Here is a 25,319-nt window from a genome sequence, read left to right as displayed (position 1 = left end):
TGTGATTTTTCTTTTGAGATTCTTCTTTTGATGTAACATGCTTGAAAATGAATGACTCATCATCACTCATAATGTGTATATAGCAAATGTAACAACAGTAGCAAAAGCTAAAGCAGGTCAGCAGATACAGCTTTTGAGATTCTTCTTTTGATGTAACATGCTTGAAAATGAATGACACATCATCACTCATAATGTGTATATAGCAAATGTAACAACAGTAGCAAAAGCTAAAGCAGGTCAGCAGATACAGCAGAAGAAGGCCATGGTATATATTTGAGAAGAAAATGCCCCGTCTTTGGAATAACTCGAAATACAAAAGATGTCATTTAAATGTCAAAAATAATCAAAAACCTTTCTACAAATTTGACATACTTCAGGGCAATAATACTATTTATTGAAAGTAAAAAGAAACTAAATATTAGCTGGAATGATTAAGAATATGCCACAATCATTTTAAAACATTCTTTTCATTTTATCCAAAGTAATGTTACGTAAAAGGAACATTTTGTTCCGAAATGAATTGTTTTAGTCAGACTTATGAATAAGCATACCCACCTGATACCATATTTCAGGGGATATTTTTAGCAAATTAAAAATTAGAATGAATTATTAGTATTCTTTACTGATTTTTAACAATTTAAAAAAATCTGAAATGTTTTAAACTCGTGGCATGGGTCGCACAATATAAATATATTATTGCTGTGGGTATAAATGTACCACAAATGAAAGATGACAATTGTAGACTCATTACGTCAACGTCATTCATTGAAAGTTTCATTTTTTTCATGTTCACATGCTTCTTTTTTTTTGTCACTGTGAACAATAAAGTGCCACAGACTGGTAACAAAATACCAATGGGCATACACTCATTGATACAGACATAGTAACCTAAAATCTTTTTTAAGCAGTCAGTACCACTGTACATCAGTACCACAATAGCATAAATTACAAAAGTTTTCACATTCACAATACGTCTGTTGCATACACTTGATTGAGTGTATTGTGGTTAAGACACACAGCCATGAAGTACATCATCTGTATTCCTCAAAATTATTTTCCCCCCACCAGAATCTAGTGATTAGCTTAAAAAACATTAGCTTAATAAAACATACCACACAAATACCATTTTGAGCAGTCTCTGTGTAGTGTCTATTTTACATCAGGTTTGGAAATATGCATATATGTCTGCACTTATTCTTTTGAACACAGAAACTGGTGTTTCTTCGACACCTAATTCATAGAGGTATTTGCCTTCCACTTCAAGACACATTGGCAAACATTCCCAGTGTTAAATATACAGTGTTTGGGCTTTTGAGAAATTCCCTTTGATACTGGACTTCACAGATGCCGTATTCCCACCTGAATAACGCAAAATTTAAGAGTCAAATGATTGAGAGAAAATGACTCAGAATTAATCACATTTGACTAATGTGATCCTACCTGTTGTTCATTACCATCAAACAAGCAGATATCAGTAATTGCTAGGCTATATAAAATTCCAGAGTGGGAACTTGTCACTATTGGTCTTAGTGTTCTTAATAACACAAGCTCAATAACAACACATGGAAATTTGGATCTAGCGGCCCAAAAAGCAGTTACTGGCACCACAGTAAGGGGCCGTTCACACAGAATGCGTCTTTACATCTAAAAACTTGGAAATATTTCGGAGGAGGGATTCTGCGCTGCACCATTTTCTGTCAAATTAAACAATTGCCATGCCAACTTGATACCGTCAACAAAAGCTTGCAACTCTTGCCCTGCCTCCAGGGTCGTCTGATTGGTCCGATGTTTTGGAACTCACATTAATTACACTGTGTGTAAAAGTTGAAATTCTTTTGACACCACATCTTAAGAACGTGGCGATAGTCGGCGCCAATAGCCTTGTGGGCAGCACACCGACAGATAGCGGCATTGCGCTTCGGGCATCCCGAGTTCGAGTCCTGGCTCTCGGACCTTTCCCAATCCCATCCCCCTCTCTCTCCCACACTTTGCTTCCTGTCTAATAACTGTCCTACCATAATAACACCAAAAATCATGTGCGAGACGCGTCATACACATCCGTCAACTGTGTTTACATAGAAAAACAATGGAAAATAGAGCTTTGGAATAGAAAAACTCGCTCTGTGTGAACGTCCCCTAAGAAGCCTCTTTAAGTCATTGAAACCAATGGAGAGTAAAAACCCTTTGAGCATCGACCCTTATGGTTGTTCCCTTTCAGTCAAATCCTTTTATACCTTCTCCTTGCATTGCCATTCTTGGGTCATGGCTGCTGGAAAATAAAAATACTTCTAACAATGACTGGCATGAGCCCCCACGACAAGAATTTCTTCTTGATAATAAGGCTGCCCACCAAGTCTTACAGAGCGAACGTGTCCGTCATGAAGACGTCTCCCCATTGGCAGTGTTGGTTTCTGTGATGGGCAAGTCAACGTCTGAAGCTGTACCTGAGTCAATAGGTGAGGAAACAGTCAAGTTCGTCATAAGTGGGTGGCTGGATTCTGTAACTGAGTCAGTGGTTGTGGCATGGGGTGCAGCTGAACCCACAGTGGCAAGAGGAGTGGTACTATTACTTAAGGTTGGCTCCAATACGGCTGGTGAAGGGGGGCCAGATTCTATGGAGTTAATCGCAGGTTGGGCGACTAAATGTAACAATGGAGTGCCGGGATCTATGGGCGAAGAAAAGGATTGAACTGGGATGGCATTAACTTGACCAGACTGGTCCGATATTGGTGGTAAAGACAGTTCTGTTGGGGAAGAGGGCAGAATTTCAGTGACTAGGTGAACGGGAGAGTCTATTGAGGAAGAGGGGGGAATGTTGTTTAAAGGCGGAGTGGGTGATTGTCCAGTGGATGCGCAGAGAGGAAAGGTTTGGGTGGGACCTGCAGAGCCCACTTCAGTTAGGATGTTGAAATCATTAGCAACAGTCAAGGGGAATTCAGCAGCTGGTGTACCTATATCTAAAAGCGAAGGAGTTTGGAGATCGGAAGAAGTAGGGGACTCCAGGGAAGGATCGGTGATCAAAGGAGTTTCCACAGTTGAAGGTGGCAGAACGGCTGGAGATTCTGGTTTAGGTGTCTGAATGTAATTAATAGCGATTGGGGTTGAAGTGTTTGGGATAGAGGCAAGGAGAGGATGCTCTACGGATGAGGCAGAGGTTCCCGGCATGGATGCAGATCTGGGATACTCTTGCTGGATTTCAGCTGGCTCTTGGGTAGAAGTCAATGACTTCATACTGAATATCTCTGCCTGGCCGGGGGCATCAATGAGCATCTGAAGATCGATGGCGGATGAGGCTGTGGAGTCCATAGTGGAAATAGCAGTGGCAGCTGCTTCGTGGAGAGGCGTATCGCCTACCCTCGCGTACTCGCGGCTCTCGGACTTGGTCAGCAAAAGGCGTTGCTCGCCCGGTTTGCGAGGTGGCAGTAACGGTTGTCGGGTGTAGCTTTCACCATCCGCTAACGTTTCTGGAAGCGGTCGATTGCGAGTCTCGGGCAGCAGCAAGATGCAAATGATACAGATAAGAGTGCAGCAGGCGAAAATGATGTGATGCAGAAAATAGCCTTTCTGGTTATGCAGCTCCATGATGGGTGCCGTCAACATGCCAAAACCAGCACTGGCCAGGACAAGGCCTAGACCGCCACCCCTAGACAGCACACAAAGAACAAGGAAAATATATTTTTCAAAACATAAGTGCCCCTATTATGGATTTTTGAAAAATAACTTTTCATGCAGTGTGTAACACAGCTCTAAGTGAATGAAAACATCCTGCAAAGTTTTAAATCTAAAAGTGCACCGTGTATAAAGTTATTGTTTCTCAAAAGAAAGAGTCGACACTGAATCATTGAAATAAGTCGTTTTTAAAACGAATCCCAAGCCGTTTCATGTTGACGTCAACATGAAACATTAGCATATTGTCTGCCCACTTGCGCGTGAAGACCTGGGAAAACTTGATTTTCGCGTTGGTCTGAATGAAAATGCAAATTCATTAGTTGCCACTAGGTGTCGCTTTTGGAGCAGTAAAATAGCTGTTTCCCTGGTAAACAAAGCAGCACCGCACTCACAAATGCTGCTTTTATTATGAAATGGAAATGAAATCGACCAATCACCGCAGATTAACGTCACGCAAAAGAGGGTTTTGGAAAAATGTAAAAGTCGTTGAGCAAATAAGGTAAAAATAAATGCATATTATAAGACAATGAAAGTGTTTTTTTTGCATGTGCATGTCCACCTGTTGTTGGGGACTCCCAAAACCAAAATATGAACTTTTCATAATCCATAATAAAGGCACTTTAAATATCAAGGGGTTTTAGGCACATTTTATCATCTGGCATAACTGGAATAAAATATACACATAAAGCAACTATGAAAATAAGCGCTAGGCTAAGCCACACCAAGATTTACAAATCGGATGCAAATTACAATACAATTCAAACAAGAAAGATCTTTGACCTTTTGATTTTTTCCCATAATCTTAAAAGTCGTCCGTGTGGTTTAGCTCACCTAATCACAGTTGGGGTGATTTCAGCACAAAAAAAGATGCTAAGGTTGCTGACAGCGTGGGAGGAGAACATGCCAATGATGGAGAAAGCCATTGAAAAGTTGGAGTTCAGCGTACCAGAGTCGTCTGTGGGGAGTGAGAAAGACAACATGGTGAGTCATTTACTACTTTTTTCTCTCAAAAAGAAACCTCACATAAGCAGCACAATATAAAAATGGTGTATAGCTCATAAAAAATGTTTTCACCAAATCTGCATGTAGTGATATTTATTGAAATAATGCTGAAAGGGGGATAGCTTGAAAAATCATAATTTTATAAAATTAATTAAAATTATAATGTTTTTATTTTAAATTATTTTTTGTGTCCATTGCGCAAGCCCACACAAATTAAATTAAACTGTCAAATTAAATACTTTGAAACCTGACAGAAAGGCTTGAAGGCCTTTTTTCCCAAATACTGCTCACTATCAAATTAAACTTTTTTTTAAAAATGTATTTACATTTATTTTTCTTCTTCATTGCTTATTTTGTTTTGGGTTAATAATAACAACAACAGCAACAACAATAATAATAATTTAAATATTTTGATTAAATTATAAACATTAAAACAATAAAGAAATGTATTACTACATAGCAATAATGGTTGCACTTTATTTTACATTATGTGTACTTACATGTACTTACAGTTCCTAAGAAAGTACAAGATAATGTAATGTAATGTAAACTATTGTAATGTAAACTAAAGTATTTAGTAGTAACAATAATAACAATCCAAATGTCTTAATTTGTAGAGGTTCTATAGTTTATATAGAGATCTTACTGTTTTTTTTTGTTGACAACAGATTTATAAACTATTCTCAAATTTGGGAAGCTGGTCCATGTCATATGTGATCAAAACTCACAGCAGTTGCACAAATTACAGAGATTGTGTGAAGCTACGGCAAACTGATCCACGCCAGGACACTGGAAGCAGCGGATTATGAGCTGCTCGTGTGTAAATGAACACTGTGCCACGATTCGCTCTGAAACATACAGCCCGTTATCGTCGAAACTCGTGAGTATCACCTTTATAAACTCACAAACACAGATTTTTATTCACACGCATGTAGAGAGGACCCTGGCCGAGACACTAAGGGTGTTCTGCACACAGTCACTAGATGGCACCGCTAGCTTGTGCAATGCTGTTGGACGCTACACTATCCATGCATGAAATAAATTATTACAAATGTATATGAAAATGCATCATTTCCGCCCCCCTGGTTTTACACAATTACTGCGCGTCATACTTCTCAAATCGGAAAATATAGAAATACAATGGAAAAATCCCATCTCTGAATTCTGTAGATCCCTGTCTGTGTAAAGACAAGAGAACATAACAAAAGAATCCTCTTAAAATTAAACGTTAAGACCAAAGGATCATAGGCATCTTTTCCCAACCAAAACAAATAAAAATAATAGCTTACAGACGATATGTACAACACAGAAAAAGCATCTTTAATCCGCTATTCTTCATAACTTAGTCCTTACATGTAACGCAAAATAAATGAGAGCTTACAGTCTAGAGTCTAGACTGTACTTTATATAAAAAAATGCAATTATATCAGAAGTGCCTAAAAGTATTTAAGATTAGGAATAGAGTGTTTCATGGGCAAATAATTGATATGAATATAATTGGACGTGGTGTCCTTGCGTGCAAATAGCTTCTGCCTTTATTGTTTGTCACTTCATTGCAATGCACTTGAAATTGGGGTTAGTACTAATTGTGTAGTATTTTGTGAACTGTGAACGAATAACTACTTAGTACTGATTTATTTGTTTTTTTTGTGAATAAATACAAAAATATTATTTTAAAAACTGCTGATTGCTGTTAATAAAAGCTTCAGTACATCTGGTCCAAAGCGTCACTTCAACGTCTCATTAATGAGTGAATGTGAAAAAATGAACAGTTTTGAATTTCAAATTACACACGAGCCACACACACAAAAAAAGCATTTTACAGAGATACTTATAGATAGTTTTACAGAAAGTATTTCTGACACGTAACGTTACACCCAGGCATCCAAAATTACCCGAACACATTTTTTTTATTTTTTTTTTTATGTGTATTTTGAGGATCTGAGTATATGTAAAGTTTCCTTCCCTCACTAAAGGCTATGCATTTTTCTTTTGTTAAAATTTTTTTTTTTAAACATTTTTTGTAAGTGTCTCTTCCAGGTCAAAACAGACCCGAATGCATTATGAGGGTTAATGAGACCTGAGAGGTTTCTGTCCCTCCACTGAAAGTCCATGTAAACAAAACTTACAAGATCCTAAAGGGTCATTAAAGCCGTTTATCAAATAAAGCGAATCTCTTCACAAGACTTTAATTCAATAGCTCCGCTCATAAGGAATCATTCATTTCATGACGCCTTTATGACCTTTTTGGATTTTCTAAGTTTTGGTTTTGGAAATGAGGGTGAGGAAATGGCAGAATTGACATTTTTTGGGTGAACTACCCCTTTAAAATCAGCAGAATGTTTTTAATTAATAAGCATCCTATGCATAATATAAAGATATTTACGAGTTGACGCAGAGCACTACTATATTCTTCCACAGGTTCCTTGTGCCAACCATCTTCACAATGCATGTCTTCTTGGCTTGCTTTGGCAGGGCTTGGTTTAGCTCTGAAATCAATGCAGAAAACAAACAGCTTAATCAAACCCCCTGAGGAGATACCCCCTGACAATGTAAAGCGCTATATAAATACAATGAATTAAACATTACAGAAAAAAAATTTAGGTTTATGGGATAACAAAAGGGATGACATTGCCTTCAATCATTTTGACAAGAAGTCTGTTTTCTTCACATTCATATTCCACATTCTTGAGTTTTGTAATTTAATTGCAGCTGTTCATAATACATCATATCATGAGCAATGATCACCAAAGCATGAATCAAACATAGTTAACATGGCTTTACAGGCCAGTATCTCACAGGATATGCATCAGTGTGCTCTACAGTCTTAAAGGGATAATTCACCCAAAAATGAAAATGTGATGTTTATCTGCTTACCCCCAGGGCATCCAAGATGTAGGTGACTTTGTTTCTTCAGTAGAACACAAACAAAGATTTTTTAACTCAAACCGTTGCAGTCTGTCAGTCATATAATGTAAGTGAATGGGAATCACGGCTTTGAGAGTCAAAAAAACATACACAAACAAAACCAAATTAAACCCTGCGGCTCGTGACGTTACATTGATGTGTAAAGACACTAAACGATCGGCCTGTGCAAGAAACGTTACAGTATTTATATAGTTTTTTTTACCTCTGATTCACCGCAATGTCTGAACTGTTCGAACTGTCCTGAGCGGCGGCGCGTCCTCCTGAGCGCGTTCTCAACAGCCGGCACGTGACGCGTCTTCTTCTTGCTTTACGGCGGATCGCAGACTTATAAGTGCATTACCGCCACCTATCTCTCAAATGAACCATTGACACTCCTAACTGAGATTGTAGATAGCGTGTCAATGGTCCATTTTAGATAGGTGGCGGAAATGCACTTATAAGTCTGCGATCTGCCGTAAAGCAAGATGAAGAAGAAGACGCGTCACGCACCGGCCGAAGAAGAAGACGCGAACGCGCTCAGGACAGTTCGAACATTGTGTGAATCAGAGGTAAAAAACAATATAAATACTGTTCAGTTTCTTGCACAGGCCGATCGTTTCGTGTCTTTACACATAAATGTATCGCCACGAGCTGCAGGGTTTAATTTGGTTTTGTTTGTGTATGTTTTTTTGACTCTCAAAGCAGTGATTCCTATTCACTTACATTATATGACTGACAGACTGCAACGGTTTGAGTTAAAAATCTTAATTTGTGTTCTACTGAAGAAACAAAGTCACCTACATCTTGGATGCCCTGGGGGTAAGCAGATAAACGTTTTGGGTGAACCATCCCTTTAAATTAGACATGAAAAGGTAGTTTACTATGACTGACTTTACTACGATATTGTGACGAACAAGATAAATACGTTGCATTCATTGCTGCTTATAGGACTGAGATAAGTAAGCACTGCATACTGTAATGAATACAGTGATGAATGAAATTGGCTTAGCTGTAGCACAGTCTGGAAAACGTCAGCAGATTGAAGTTACGTTACAGGAATTACATTTTGATAAAAGATAATGGAGGTCATATGCATGGATTTAAATGCATAAAAACAAGTCCATTAACATGCATTAAGAAAACAAATAGGGTAAATTTTGATTTAATGCTGACTTCAGCTCCAATTGGTTGTCACCGAATTAAGTCACAAACTTAATTAATGCAACAATTAATGCAATCAATGGTTGCAGCTTTCACATGCCGGATGACAAAAATCAAGGTGTAGTTACTAGGTTTTGCCTTTGTAGGGCACTTTTCTCCTGAAATGTTTACACTGCCAGCAGTAAGAGCCACGAACACAACTAACTATTGACTTTAGATCGTGCACGCCTCCGTCTGACGGTGACTCAGGTCTTGTAAATGCAGGATACGGGATTAGCTAAACCGGTTTTGTATTCCACAGAATAAAGTCATATCAGTGTTGAACAACATGAGGAAGAGTATAAATAATGGTGAATCACTTGGACATTTAAATGCATTATGAAAAACAGGGAACAGGCCTACATTTTGAACAGTTGTGCAGCCGGCGCATTTCACTGAGAATTAGGGCTGTCAAAAAAAAATTCGTCGAATTAAAAAAAAAAAAAAAAAAATCCACATTCAAATGCAAAAACATTGCATTCGAATTTTAGGTCTGTGTCAGCCGTCAGGCAGCCTTATCAGTGGCGCACGAGATGCATGACGATGTAGGTGTCATTGATTGCATTTGAATGCTTTTGTTAGCCTTTCTAGTTGAAGCCACTAGATGCGGCGCTGCTACGTTGTTCATTCATATACTGCGGGAAACGAGAGCATCAGTGTGGATAAGATGTTGTTTACGTCAAAACTGAAACCAAGCCATTCACACAGAACGCATATTTATCACATTTTCTAGAGGGACATCTATCAGCATTGCACGCGCGTCTCGCACAAGAGAGCGGCATGCTTAGAAAGCCATATAAAATTAATGCAAATTCAAATTTTAAAAAACATGTCTAAAGACGTTATGGCAGTTTTTCCCCATCCCACTGTATCTCATGTTTTTAAATGAAGTAAGTAGCCTACTATTTGTGATTGGTTTTCGGCCCTTTGTATTAAACTATTCATGCATGCATGGTGCTGTTTTTTTCCCCTAATTGTTTAAGCAACTTTATTAATTATATATGTTTTATAAACATTATTTTAAACATTATGCACTTTTTTTTTAAAGATAGTCATGTTATTTTATTACGCTTTAAAGAAATGTGCATAATATTTAGCTCGATGCGCCCTCTTGTGGCCTCAGAAGAGAAGCCAACTGAAATTATGCCTTTTAAATTCGAATATAATTAGAATTTTGATAATTTTTAAGTAGAAAATTCAAATTTAGTTTTTCAGTCATTTTGACAGCCCTACTGAGAATTTTGAATCGCAGGCAATTTTGCTCTTATTATATACTGATTTTAAAAATGAGGTTTGCACTCATTTGTGCGGATTAACCACACGGGCAACTGAGCAACTTATTTTTCTCCAGTAAGAGAAGCAATGAAGTTATGTATAGAAATTGCTGTTTATTGCATCAAGACCATTTATTCACTGTCCCATTTTGGGAAAATAAGACATAGAATAGCTTTCTTTGAAAGCCCTAAAACATTTCGGAATTATTTAGTAAATTAAAACATGAGCTGAATGACGCCGCACTTTGTTGCCCATAGAATCTGAAGCGCCAACAGTTTGTATTTTGAGGATGTCAAAAACTAGTTTGCATTGCAGTGTCTAAATCTAGAAATAGATAGATTTTTTAATGCGAGGTTGGTTGTGATTGTTTTCTCTGACTGGTAAATTAAGTTTTTAGCCATTTTGCCATTGTTCAGCTATTTTGCAGCATGCATCTTTCAAATGTATATCTGATCTAAAACATATGGTTATTATATTAAAGCTGTCAGCTGTTGGGATCAGTAGTTCTAACCCTAATTGACTTATAAAGCTTATAAAAGTCCAGTGTTTGTTTTCTCTTTGCTTGTATACCTGTCATGAGCTCCTCTGCGTCCTCCTCTAGGTTGATGTTGTTCTTCTTGGCGACGCGCTCCATGATCCATTTGGAGCGATTGTACTGCTGCGTCGCAAGCAGCCAGCGCAGAGACTCCGGAAAAATCCTGATGAATGAAAACAGATATACTTTACTATATTATGATAACATCATATCAAACTACAGAGACTAATCTAATCTGTTCTGGGCTAAACACTTAGCAGAAAAACAGAGCATTATCACTGAAAGTTAGCTTCTAAATAAAGAACTAAAACAATGAAACAAAGCAACTTACACAATTATTTATTTATTCACTTTTTCTTTTGATGCTAGCCATTGACTTTCATAGTATGGGGAAAAATAAAAAACCAATGGTACCAATGGTGAGGAATGGAAAGTCAATGGTCACCAACATTCTTCAAAATATCTTCTTTTGTGTTCAACAGAATAAAGAAAGGTTTGGAACAAGTAAATGATGACAGAATTGTCATTTTTAGGTGAACTATCCCTTCAAGGCACATTGCAAATGCCATATTTCACCATAACATGACATTATTCGAGATTTTGAAGAAAGTTTGAGCCATATTAGGTATGTTTCCATAAAAGTTGCATATTTAACTGTTGCGACATTGCGTAAAAGTTGCAACATTGCGTAAAACATTTGCGAATAAAACACTGTTTCGTTCAAGAGAACAAAACTTTCACTTCATTGGAAACTGGTGCAAAGTATTAACAATAAAAATGAAAGTTGCCGCTAATACCTATATACTTTTCCATAAACTTTACGCTGAAAGATATGAATGTACGGAGCCATGAATATTTTGTCTAATGTTAGTGTTTTGCAAATAGTTTGTTTTGCTTTTGCAGAGTGAGTAAAGCAGATAATGCGCTTGTGGTTTCGCAGATTTGGTAAGAGGATTTGGTAGATGAGTTAATGGTTTCATTGAGTGAGCCTCAACTACCACTTTCAGTGAAAAAACTGAAAACACACACACACACAAACCTGTAATTGTCATAATTTTTAACCCCAGTGAAGGACTTCAATAACATTTTGTGAAAATAAAATAAAGGTTTATGGCTTAATCGCTAAATGACACACGCACACACACACACAAAAGACAAAATATGAAATAAACTAATAATTGCTTGTAAACACAATTATAGCCACACAGCATGTTTATTGTGGCAGAATAAATGGCAGGTTTGTGCATCAATGAGCAGTTTATCATCATGTCAATTTATAAACATGTAAAAGTGTGGTCACAAATTGTGTTTTATTGAGAGTGAAGGAAGCTTACTGATGAAACATCACTCTTGGAAATGTGTAAATGTGTAAATAGCAATGAGTAAATATGTACACCATGAGTGCTTTTCACTGGCGGGGGAAAAGCAATACTTCTCATTTTCATTTTAATTCCATTTTTTATTTTTATGTTTTTTGTCACTTTTAGTAGTTTTTTTTTTTTTTTTTTTACATTTTTTAAACCAATTTCCGTTTTTAGTTATTTTAGTACATCAAGTATCCATAATATTCCCAACAAGCAACTAGACAAGAAAACGGCGTCTTCCAACATTTAAAGGACATGTCAATCTTTCGTTGTCATTTTGATAATAATATGTGTTCATCAAACTGCTTTCCTGGGTTACACACTAGAGAAAACTGAAAGATATGAATGTACGGAGCCATGAATATTTTGTCTAATGTTAGTGTTTTGCAAATAGTTTGTTTTGCTTTTGCAGAGCGAGTAAAGCAGATAATGCGCTTGTGGTTTCGCAGATTTGGTAAGAGGATTTGGTAGATGAGTTAATGGTTTCATTGAGTGAGCCTCAACTACCACTTTCAGTGAAAAAAACTGAAAACACACACAAACACACACACACAAACCTGTAATTGTCATAATTTTTAATCCCAGTGAAGGACTTCAATAACATTTTGTGAAAATAAAATAAAGGTTTATGGCTTAATCGCTAAATTACATGCACACACACACACACACACAAAAGACAAAATATGAAATAAACTAATAATTGCTTGTAAACACAATTATAGCCACACAGCATGTTTATGTGGCAGAATAAATGGCAGGTTTGTGCATCAATGAGCAGTGTATCATCATGTCAATTTATAAACATGTAAAAGTGTGGTCACAAATTGTGTTTTATTGAGAGTGAAGGAAGCTTACTGATGAAACATCACTCTTGGAAATGTGTAAATGTGTAAATAGCAATGAGTAAATATGTACACCATGAGTGCTTTTCACTGGCGGGGGAAAAGCAATACTTCTCAAGTTGTTTTCGATAAAAGTGTCTGCTAAATTAATAAATGATTAACCAATAAAGCACCAGAAATAACAATCAGTAAGCAATGCAACCATATGAGATATGAAATCACTGAATCAGTGGTCGGAGACGAATAAACTGACAGGAAGAACCACAAATTTGCGAGTACTGTGTGTGTGCAAAATCATTTTTAAATATACAGTTATTATAAATTGTAATAATATTTCACAGTATTACTGTTTTATAGTATTTTTGGTCAAATAAGTCTTGGTGAGCAGAACTTCACTAAACAGCAAGACTTCACTAAAAACATATAAAAATCACAACATCTCAACTTAAACTGTACCTCCTTAAATGAACCTCTTTTCTCTTGCTTTTAAAAAACCTTCACGTCTATCCTCCCTTAAAATGCTGCCTATGAAGGCTGCTTACTAGGTTTTGGAACAAAGCCAGAGAGAGAGAGAGAGAGAGAGAGAGAACCTTGAGCTTCTTAACCCATCTGATCCAGATCCCTCGTGCACGCACACACTCTTAACTAGCTAAATGAGGACATACGATATATTTCATTTGTTTTAATGAAACTAATGGCTACAAATAACCCTAATCCAAGCCATGATGATATATCAAGAGCTGTCTGTGTTTGAACTTGATGGAGTCTGTGGCTGAGAATCCTAATGACGACCAGCAGAGGGTGCCGTGAGGGATCAGGCTTGTTTGTCTGTTTGAGCCAGTGACCTTCCCTCTGTCACATGATGCACTCATGGCTTCCTGACATTAGGTCACATATTCAAATGCATTCCATGCCAGGACCACTGGCTTTCTGTGTCATGGAATGGCATGAGGGTTACAGATTGTTGTTTTTTTCATCAGTGTCAAACAGCAGAGAATGGCGCTAGTAATGCTGTGGCCACGAGCCTGATTCCCAGGGAATGCATGGACTGATAAGTGAAGCTGTTGGCATCTGTAAGCAGATTTATAGTGTTTTAACAGTGCATCTGTGTCTGAAGAGAGAAAAGGGAGAGAGTAATAGAAAAACCACAGGGCCTGCTAGATGTGGTGGTCGGGGTCAAAGGTCACAGATAAACAGCTGTTGATGCAGCTCTGAAGAACACAGTCTCAGCATAACCACTGAACTTTACTCCAGTCAGCATGCAAAACACTTCTCTGATTACAAAAGAGCTAAAGATTTCAGAGCTAAAGAACAAGCAAGCAAGAGAGTATAAATAAATTCTGGTCTGGTTCGCAAACGAATCATTCTTTCGAACCGGTTCTTTCTGGTGAACTAGTTGAATCATTTCATTGAATCAGCTTGAGAAGCACAGATCTACAAGTTACTCAATCAAAACTCACAGCCTGACAGTCACTTCGACTCGAAATGAGCCAAATGAATGAAACGGAGTGAAACAGAATGAAACAGTTCGACTCGGACCGAAGAGCCGCTGATATGCGCATGCGTGAACCAAACACTTGAACGAAGGGGTGAAATTAAAGATTTTATGGTTTCTCACTGTTTATGTAAAACGGTGAGCTGATGAAGACTAGTTTATTCACTTTATATGCTTAAGACATGCAAAACATCCATGTTTCTCGTCATTATTGTGTGCTTTTAGTAATATAATTGGTATTCGTTACATCATTGTGTGATTATGTAAACAAACTGGTGAATCAGTTCATTGAAACGCACTGTCCGAAAGAACCAATTCGCAGAAAAGAATCAGAACTTCCCTGTTTGCCTGAGGCTCTGGATTACAGGTATAATGTTGTAAATAATGTTCAGTTTCTTGCACAAACTGATTATTTCGCTTCATAAAACCTCAATAAATCGTCAGGAACCACGGGTATAAATGTTGTGTTGCCTGATATGCTTTTTTTGACTCTCAAAGTGATGGTATAAAAGAGGACCATGTTTTCAGCCAAAAAACTTCTTTACTGTACTGAAGAAGAAAAAATCACCTACATTTTGGAGGGCCTGAGGGTGAGTAAATTAACAGGAATTAACAATTATTATAACTATCCCTTTAATTATAAAAGCAACAAACAAAATGCAGTTATAAATGATAAATGATTGCACTGAATTGTAATTGAAAATGTTTCATTTTTAGATTTCACCATTTCTCATCATTTGAAATGTTTATTTTCAAAAATGACCCAAAAAGCAGGTTTAAGCAGGTAGCCAAGTAAGTTTTGAGTTTATTTTGAGGCAATTCTGGGTTGTTGGTATAACAAAGACCCTTACCAGTATTCACTGCTGTCACAACACGGCTGATTTGCTCTAATACCGGTTATTTCCTCACAGATCACACACATATACTGATGCCATTTAAAAGCGATATACTAGACTTATTTTTAATTAAAGATGTGTATTCTCTACACTGTAAAAAATGACCGTGAATTTAACGGTAAAAGACTGTAAAAATGTTACAGTAAAAACCTGTTAAATGGTTAACGTTAAATTCCTCTACCATATACAGTGAAAAACTGTATTGGACATTAATTTTACGGTAGTATACCGTTTTTGGAAGTGAAAAAGACCGTATAATTTACAGTGAATAACTGTAAATTGACATTCCCAGAATTCCCTGTGTTACATTACAAATTTGATGTTTTTTTGTTGAAATAACTGTTTCTTCTTAGTGTTTTCTTATCAGTTTTGTATATTAGGGTTGTGTGTTACACCTAATGTTGTTAAATGATTGTTTATTGCATTATTTCAGTTTCATGTGTGTTACCGTGATGGTGTTTAGTGTTTGTGTGAATGACGCTGTGCTCCTTCTATATATGTTAGTATTTAACAGCTGCTTGTGATGGGCTTTGGTTCATCATGTGACTTTCTCATCACCTCCTGCATTTGGTGGTTATCAGTGAATTACAAAGATACAAAACAGATTTCAGTACTTCAATAGGTTGGTATATTAACATTATTTCAGTTAATGAAATTACGGTATTAGTACGGTTAGTAAAACCTAAAATGTTGCTACCGTATCTTTTACGGTAAAATTCTGGCAACCACAGCTGCCATTTTTTACCGTAAATTTTACGGATTTTTTTTTTTACAGTGTAGGAATACAATAACTTATGCACAAAACCAATTTATGAGTTATGCAAGGAACTGAATTACAGATAAAGACCAGTAATTTCTAGGAAAAGCTCAAAATCTACAGTAGGTCTGTATCTAAAAGGCATTTTCACTGGATCATGATTTGTGATTTATTCTGCGAAAATCTGGATGGGCACAGACATGATTATTTCATGAGCATCTGTCTTTGCTAATCTAATCCCATAAAGACTGTCGTCAACTATTCAAACTGTTGCTGACCCTAGTCATTGAGCTGTTATCTAGGGCATCTCATAATGAATATTAGGACACTGTATGTACACTGAAAGCTCTGTGCACACGCACACATGATTGAATCAGTGCACACATTAGCTAACGTTTCCAAGGATGAGAGAAATTTAACATTGGTGTGTGAAATCTAGCGTAGCATTAGTTCTGGCAGGTCACGTTAGTCAAGCTCGCATCAGCTGACTCTCAGCTGATCTCCATCTACCTATGGGAATACGACACCTATCTAAGCATTCATATATAAGGTCCCTCAGGATTATCAGCAGTTTTCGCATTGCTCAATAGCTAATTACCCTCCTCCATCCCCAGCTCCTCCTCTGTCAGTCGGGATTCAGCCTTCCGATTCTCCTTTGAATCAGACTAATTTTAAAATGTGTACATAACATTATTGAACTTTAACGATATCTGCAATACATTTATGTTGGTTCTGTTCTGTTTACCCTGGGGGGGGGTATCGCTGCTCTCGCCGCTCTTATCCAGGCTAGGCTGCATGAATGCGCAGGGAGTTCTTACCCAGAACAGAACCATACCGCCAATCCAAACTGCATGCTAATTGTCAATCATCTTTGACGATAGTGGTCCTGACAGAAATGCAGCTAGCAATCGTCTCAGGCACCACAAATAATCAAGTTTGTGACCGATTCTTTTATCCTGGGATATCATGCATCATAATACATTCATAACACCACAACAATAATTACGTAGAAATCGTCAGTATACACACCCATCTGAACAATTTCAATATATCACTTATCCTGGCCATATATATATATATATATATATATCCTTTATATAATACATATATCCTAAGTGCTTCAAATAGGGTGATTTTAGATTTTTGTCAATGATGCCGTCTGTTGGTAGGGAATAGCAATATGGCTGCTCAAACACTTCCTTTGGTTTCACCGCCTAATGGCAATTTGGAATCCTATGAATTAATTATATTCTGTAAATTCTATTCTATGAATTCTCAAATTCTCTAAACTCAGTGGTTGCAATAAAAACCTTACTATTATGAAGGCATAGTTATTAATAAAGAAAATTGAGCTGCTTGATGGCAGAGAAGGCTACCAAGCCATGTCTTCATGACTCATTGAATCTTCATGTGTTGCAGCATTATTTAATAACTAGGATTGTTGTTGTCCAGGCTAGATTACCTGTGTGTCTTTCTGTGTGCTTTATCCATTTTTTTCTCTCTCTTGCCTGTGTGTTTTGTTTCTTACTCTGAGCTGGCCGTGATCCCCACTCTCGTGTTGAGCTGATTCACAACTGCCTTGACCTTAATTATTCCCACCTGTCCTTGTTCTCTAGCAAACATTTCTCTCTTTTATATTCTCATCTCGTTATCAGTTATTTGGTGAATCATTCCCTCAGTTGGTCCGGCTCCAGCCTGTTGATCTAGCCTAGTCTTGTTTCTCTAGTCTGTTTATTCTGTGGGTGTAGTTGAACAGTTAGAGCACTTCTCTTGCCTAGTCAGTCTTGTATTGTTCCCGTTGGATTCTCTCTCTGGCTGTAGATTAACTGTCTAGTCTAGTCCTTGCCTACTTAGTCTTGAGTGTTTCTGTTTTGATTTGCTCTTAGCCTCCAGATTTCTCAGCTGCCTATGTTGTGAGCTATTCAATGGGAATCAATCATTCATTTTTGACTTTGGATTTAATTTTGAATTTTTGATATGCAAACAAAACCATTTGCAAAAAAAACAACAAAAAAACAAAGGCTTTAAAGCAGGGGTACCCAAACTTGGTCCTGGAGGGCCGGTGTCCTGCAGAGTTTAGCTCCAACTTGCCTCAACACACCTGCTGGGAAGTTTCTAGCATGCATAGTAAGAGCTCGATTAGCTGGTTCAGGTGTGTCTAATTGGGGTTGGATCTAAACTCTGCAGGACATTGGCCCTCCAGGACAGAGTTTGGGCACCCCTGCTTTAAAGGGATAGTTCACCCAAAAATCTAAATTCTGTCATGATTTATTAACCCTCAAGTTGGTCCAAACCTCTCTGAGTTTCTTTTTTCTGTTGAACAAAAAAGAAGATATTTTGAAGAATGTTGGAAACCAAACAGTTGCCGGTATATCCATTGACTTCCATACTTTGTTTCCCCCCAGACTATGGAAGTCAATGGCTACCATCAACTGTTTGGTTACAAACATTCATCGCAATAGCTTCTTTTGTTTTCAAAAAAATGTTTTTGGGGTGAACTATCCCTTTCAGACCAAGGTGAAGCCTCTGCAAGCAGGTTGTTTTGGAAGTGGGCGGGACTAATGCGAAAATCAGTGATCCCATTGGCTAGTGCTCACCTTTCATCGTACATGTTTGATTTATCAGATCTCTTTGGGAAAATGCAGACTTGATATTCTTGAGCTCAACAATATGGGAGAGACACTGAGCCGCTGATAACACACAATCTACCTGGAGAAAGACATGATAAACAAGAAGTCACCTTTGACTAGAGTAAGTTAATGTTGTTAGATACTACATTTTATATTTATACCTATCCTCTCTAATAAAGGATTTAAAATCCTCAGCTTGAATTTCTGTCCACAGATCTGGGGCCTCATTTCTAAAATGTTGCGCAGAAACCATCCAAAAACTGATCTTACGATCATCTCTCAAATATGCGTACGCGTGATTCATAGAATGAACGTACATACATTTTCAAAAACCTGCAGTACTCAAACAAGAAAAAGTGTGTACGTCTGCTCAGACCCTGACCTGACGCGAAGCACATTTCCACATTAGTTTTTATAAATATGAGTGTCGGCGTGGATTTAAGGGTACGCACACGCTAATTATAACATGTTAGCTTATTGTTCAGTTCAACTAATCCTGAAACTATTCATGTAAAATATATTTAGATAGAACAATTACAGCACACAGCATAAATAAGTAATAAGTACACGTACACCCCCTCTGAAATGTAACGATTCTTCTTTACATAGATGATGCATCATGGTTTCTTGAAGATATAATATCCCAGCAAGTCTGATCGATCAATTGCCAAAGAGGCACGTAAATATTAATTAGGAAAATAAAATTTCCTGGTGCAATTAAAAGCAAGTTTGACCCACAGGTGAGTATATTGAACCAAAACATTTAAAAAGAAGTAATTTCTTGACCATTAAAATGTCATATAGTCCACTGAATTATTCTCAAACCTCCAGGAGTTAAACAGGACAGATGTGACAGTTTTCTGTGAATTTGTACACTCAATGCCAATAAGGATCAGATCAGTAAACTTAAAAATATGGAGAACATATTACATTCTATATTTCACATTTAATTGAATTTGTTCAAAGCTGTAATCATTTTTGCAATCTTAATTTAAGCAGAATAATTTGTATCATTCATTTAATAAATGTACAGTTTTTCAGCTTCCCATAAATTCCAATAATTATCATTAAGAAATAAAAATGTATTAATGTTCAGAGGGGGTGTATTAATTCATGCCGTTTACGATGTGTGATTTTTACATTACATCTCAGGACAGTCACTAGTTAAGCGTGCATTCTTGTGTTGTCGTGATGTAATTGTCCCGCAGCTCTAGAGTAATTAGTCACATGACATTTACAGCTCAGGTTGTTGGCTTAAAAATTTAGCATGTGCAAATATGGCAGCACGCACATCACATACTTTTCTCCAGCGGTTCTGAACAGTGTTTACACGAGAAGCTACAAGAAACATAGTTCACTTTAAAATGTTTTGTCTTTTTGTCTACTCTCCACAGCTGCTTTCCATCTGTATCTTCAGTATTTAATCTCGTCCTTTAGTCATGTCCAGGTTGGGGTTGTCAAGGCTTTAGAAACGTAAGAAATTTGCATAGCAACAGCCCCCAGTGTAAGAACGAATGGTGAGGCTTCTCTTCACCCACCAAGTTTGAATAACAATCTACGAGCACTGGAGGAAGGTGATTATCAGTGAATAACTAATTATGGTGCGCTCATCACCAAGTTATCATATCTGACTGCAGAAGACTTCAAATGTAAGGCATATGGACTACTGCTATGATACTTTATAGTGCTTTTTGGAGTTTTGGCACCCTGTCCTATTTGTTGTACGAAAAGGGTAGCCTTTATTTATTTATATGCATCATTTTTCCACAGAAGAAAAAAAAAGTGATTTTTTTTTTAGTTTTGAATGACATGAGGGTTATAAATAATGACTAAATCTTTAAAGGATATTAAAAAAAATATTTTAAAAGATATTTTAAAGTAGCATGGAAAATAGGGAACACATGCATTGCATTTCAGTGTGTGTCAGACAACTGCACACAGGTTTCTTGAGCTTTTACACTGTATTGGCAAATTAAAATGTTTTGCAAATTCGCAAATTTAAACTGTTGCACAAAATGCTTCCAATTGTAAAACAAGCATTTGAAAACTGGGGCTGTCATAAAATGATTTATATGCCTATTAAATTTTGAAATAGATTATATACTGTATATATATATATAAATCAAATATACTATATAACAGTAGATGCATGCCATTTAATACATCTTCATATTTCAAGTTGACTAGGAGTTGACAAAATATGAATATGAATATGAATATGTCATCTTTAACTCATCCAAGGTAGTTTACTATACTAAAAGAAGATATTTTGAAGAATGTTGGTAACCAAAGAGTTGGCGGTAGCCATTGTTTTTTATTAATTTTTTTTTTCCATACTATGGAAGTCAATGGCTACCGTCAACTCTTTGGTTACCAACATTCTTCAAAATATCTTCTTTTGTGTTCAACAGAAGAAAGAAACTCATACAGGTTTGGAACGAAATGAGGTTTTTTCATTTTTGGGTGAACCATCCCTTTAAAAGTTTGATTAGTGGGAAGATAATAAAACAATAATCAATGCACGGTATATCAAAACAACAATAGTTATTTAATGCACACCAATAGTCCAGGCCGGGTCTATTTTTGGGAGTGCCTTTTCAAGGTAGATGGGGTCAAGAAAATGACTATGACAAGGAAATGAAGGCCCACCGTACCCACTGTAAGGCAATTACAGCATGGAGTTAAAGCTTTTCGAGGCCATCAGACAGTCAGGTGAGGCATTGCTGGCAAACCCTATTACTGGAAGGGCCATCATCTAAAGAGGATTATCACTCATCAGAAAATGTCTTCACTGTTAAGCATGTAGAAGGTCACTGCTAGTCTGTGGGTAATCCATCTGAATGACTCTAACAAACTGAGAAGACAGTATGATAGAGTTGAGGGACCACAATTAACCTCTGTGACATTCTAAGGGTAAGACCTTCATGTGAGAGACACAAATCAAACACATTCATTTAGATGCTGCTTATAAGGCTGGATGATCTTCTCAAACCGAAATCATTCATTTTCTTAACAATAACTGACAAAAGGCAGACCTGTTGTGAGCGCTGAGGTTGTTAAGTAATAGTGTATGTGATCTATGTGCATTGATTCAACTTATTTTTAAAATAATCATGTTTAATAGTGGAATTAGTAGAATAACTACATTACCCATAATGCTGTTCAGACAATTCCACCAATTACAGCCAACAGCTTTTTAGCTCCGCCCACTATGCAAATGACGTAACTGACACAGCCTCCCTATGCATCGAAATTATGTATTTGTATAAATATGCATATTTTGCAATAAACTTAAAATATATTATTTCTATAGATACAATCAACAACTAGCTAAATTGTTACAAGCTAACTGCATCAAGCATTGAACTGTAATGCCGATATGCAAAGACAGCTCATTCAAACTGCATCTCTATCTTACAGCATTCAGTCTGTTAATGTACTTGTGCATCATTCTGTATATTTAATGTTGACGTGCATATATTTTTTTATGCGTATTGCAATTGTAAGTAAATGTATTCCCTTGAAACAAACTATACAAGCTTGTTGCACACAGAATGACGGATAATGGCTCAGTAAATGTAAATGTCTTCTGGACCAGAGCTCTTAATAAAGCTGATTCATCTCAGACGTTATACTTACTCAGAGCATAGAGCGAGAGCGTGATTCCTGCTAAGCAAAAGCCCTCAAAGAAGCGCAGGGTGCTGAACATCGGGACGTTGACGGAGAAGGCCACCGTCATGCCGAAAATTAACATGAAGATGACGGACAGGATCAGGACCGGGTGTCGTCCACACCTGAATGATAGAAAACACAAAACAAGGCCAGTTTACTAAATGCTCTATACCAGTGATTCTCAACTGGTTTTTAATTATATTATAACGTGGCATCAAGTGAGTCAACACAGTAGCATTGTTTATAATACAAAAGCAATCCAACAAGTCCCTGAAGTGATAGGTCACTCAAAAATGATTTGTTTTTCTAAAGCTGTGACCTTTTTTCTTTTTCAGATCACTAAAGGAGAAATTTAAAAACAAGTCCTGAATGATTCCTTGAAAAAAAAAAAACTACAACTGAAATGCATTAACATTATCATGAACTGCATAGTGCCCAGTAATGTATGACCCTGGAGCACAAAACCAGTCATAAGGGTCAAAATAAGCTTTCCATTGATGTATGGTTTGTTAGGATAGGACAATATTTGGCCGAGATACAACTATTTGAGGGTGCAAAAAAATCTAAATATTGAGAAAATCGCCTTTAAAGTTGTCCAAATGAAGTTCTTAGCAATGCATATTACTGATCAAAAATTAAGTTTTGATATATTTACGGTAGGAAATGTACAAAATATCTTCATGGAACATGATCTTTACTTAATATCCCAATGATTTTTGGCATAAAAGAGAAATGTATAATTGTGACCCATACAGTGTATTGTTGGCTATTGCTACAAATATCCCCCAGCGACTTAACACTGCTTTTGTGCTGCAGGGTCACATATTATAAACATGACGATTTCATGCTCTCGGCAGCCACTATCCTCACCACACAAAACACATTGTGCTCGGCACAAACAATAGGACTTGTTCAGTAATAACTGAGTGGATTTTTTGCATTCATACGCATAAGAGACCTTCTCACAAAAAAATTGTGTGACCGAGGTTAGTAATTTGCAGAAAACACACCCAAAACATTCCCATATAAGGGCTTTCTGCACAACCTTTCCTTTACAGCCATGCAGCATTCTGGACAAATTATGCTATGTATTTATATTCTAGTTCTGTGTAAAAGGTATATATGCATATATGTTCCTCTCCCTTTCGATCGCTATCTCTCGATTTATATATGAAGATTTCAGATGCAATATTTGCAACATTTACACTATACCTATTTTGCACAGTCTACTGTACACCTGTTTACATTTGCACTGTTTACTTTTTCTGCATCATTGTTTACATTTTGTTAAATGTAGATTTTTGTATGCATATGTGTACTTTCAATGTGAGAGCAAAAAAAATTCATTGCACAGCTGTACAATGACAATAAAAAGCTATTCTATTCTACTTAGATCCACTTTTATCATTTGCTTATACCAATGTTTTTTTCCCCTGCTGCAAGACTCAGGACAGATAAGAAAGACCTGTTTTACCCGTTTTTGGGAACTGGTTCAGAGCCACTGATCCATCCATATTCTGAACTGCATTACATTGTGTCCTGCAGCAAGACTGTGATAACAAGTAACTATAAACGGAATGCAAAAAAACTGGCATGCAAAGCAATTAATCATAAAATAATCATTAGTTAATCGGAAAAGTTTGCATTTTCATGACTACCAAGATTTGACTTGACTATGATTCAAAGGTTTAATAAAAAAAATTAAAAAAAAATTTGATGCATCACATGAAGTGAAATTCAATAATTCTTGATATCAAGTTTAATATAAAAAATGAAAAACATGAACACTGCTTTTTAACTGTCGCGCTACTTAATTTTAAAAAATCTATTTATGCACTTACATAATCAGAATAGTAAAAATAGAATGTAGTTTTGTAAAAAAAAAAAAACTGATTTTCATTTAACTATAGTTTAAAAACATGCAAGTAAATGTAATAGAGATCAACAAAGAAACACAAGCAATACACAAAGAGTGCTTTAGGTATCTAAAAGCTTTCCAGAAAAGAGCAGTGAGTGATTTTTCTTTTCCTCTGAATTATTGCTGTTTGATTACAGCGGGTCTAACGGACTGTCTACCAGATGTTTTGTCCCCTCTGTTGTAAGATTACAGTTTACAAAAATTTTGCAGAATACAAGCATTCTGATATCCATGAGCATTTCACTGCTCGCACGTCATGCACAGCTGATCCAGAAAATGATTCATAAGAGGGACTACGATGGGTGGCAACACCAAAGCAAACATCTGTGCAGAGTTCTTGTGGATTTATGGCCTGACATACACACTTTTGCATTTCCTCAGAGGGAGCACAAAGTCATCATCTCATGGTTGAAAAATAATTACAAATCAGTGACATGGTTAGTATTGATTCAGAAATGTGGGAAGATTTCTAGACATATACTCACCAATCTGCCAGAACTCCCAACACCAAGTATCCAAAAATAGTAAAGACATGTTTTATTCAATACATGCTTATGCATGGTCTAATACATCAATATACACAAATTAGAGAGGTCAGCTAATACTGGATTTTGCTCACGTGATAATAATGTTTAAGGAAAAGCAATAACTAGATTATTGTGCCGATAATCACAAAATCTATATACTGACAGGGTGACCCAGAGAATAGAGTTTATGTTGAAATAAATGGCAGATATAGTTTGTGTAAACAGGAAAGACAAACAGAAAAAAGAAAAAAAGAAAGACAGACAGAAAAAAGACAGAAAGACAGACAGACAGAAAAAAGACAGACAGACAGACAGACAGAAAAAAGAAAGAAAGACAGAAAGAAAGACAGACAGGCAGACAGACAGAAAAAAAGAAAGACAGACAGACAGACAGACAGACAGAAAAAAAGAAAGACAGACAGACAGACAGACAGAAAGACAGACAGACAGAAAAAAGGAAAGAAAGACAGACAGACAGACAGACAGACAGACAGACAGAAAGAAAGACAGACAGACAGACAGACAGAAAAAAGGAAAGAAAGAAAGACAGACAGACAGACAGACAGACAGACAGAAAAAAAGAAAGAAAGAAAGACAGACAGACAGAAAGAAAGACAGACAGAAAAAAGG

The 25,319-nt window shown here is 36.8% G+C and overlaps 1 protein-coding gene across 1 annotated transcript; it reads right to left on the bottom strand.

The window, feature by feature from the left end:
* Window positions 1–666: 666 nt before the first annotated feature.
* LOC107573857 (mucin-5AC-like) lies at window positions 667–24,679 on the bottom strand. The gene is made up of 6 exons (XM_016260312.1): window positions 24,648–24,679; window positions 22,208–22,366; window positions 10,624–10,751; window positions 7,056–7,160; window positions 4,501–4,645; window positions 667–3,643 (listed from the first exon to the last, which is right to left on the bottom strand). Exons 2-6 carry the CDS (start codon window positions 22,324–22,326, stop codon window positions 2,377–2,379), a joined length of 1,764 nt encoding a protein of 587 aa, XP_016115798.1. The 5' UTR covers window positions 22,327–22,366; window positions 24,648–24,679; the 3' UTR covers window positions 667–2,376.
* Window positions 24,680–25,319: the final 640 nt, after the last annotated feature.

The sequence above is a fragment of the Sinocyclocheilus grahami genome, unplaced genomic scaffold, assembly GCF_001515645.1.
Source record: "Sinocyclocheilus grahami isolate Dianchi unplaced genomic scaffold, SAMN03320097.WGS_v1.1 scaffold2051.1, whole genome shotgun sequence".
NCBI classification, from domain to species: domain Eukaryota; kingdom Metazoa; phylum Chordata; class Actinopteri; order Cypriniformes; family Cyprinidae; genus Sinocyclocheilus; species Sinocyclocheilus grahami.
This window is presented reverse-complemented; position numbering and strand designations above follow the sequence as displayed.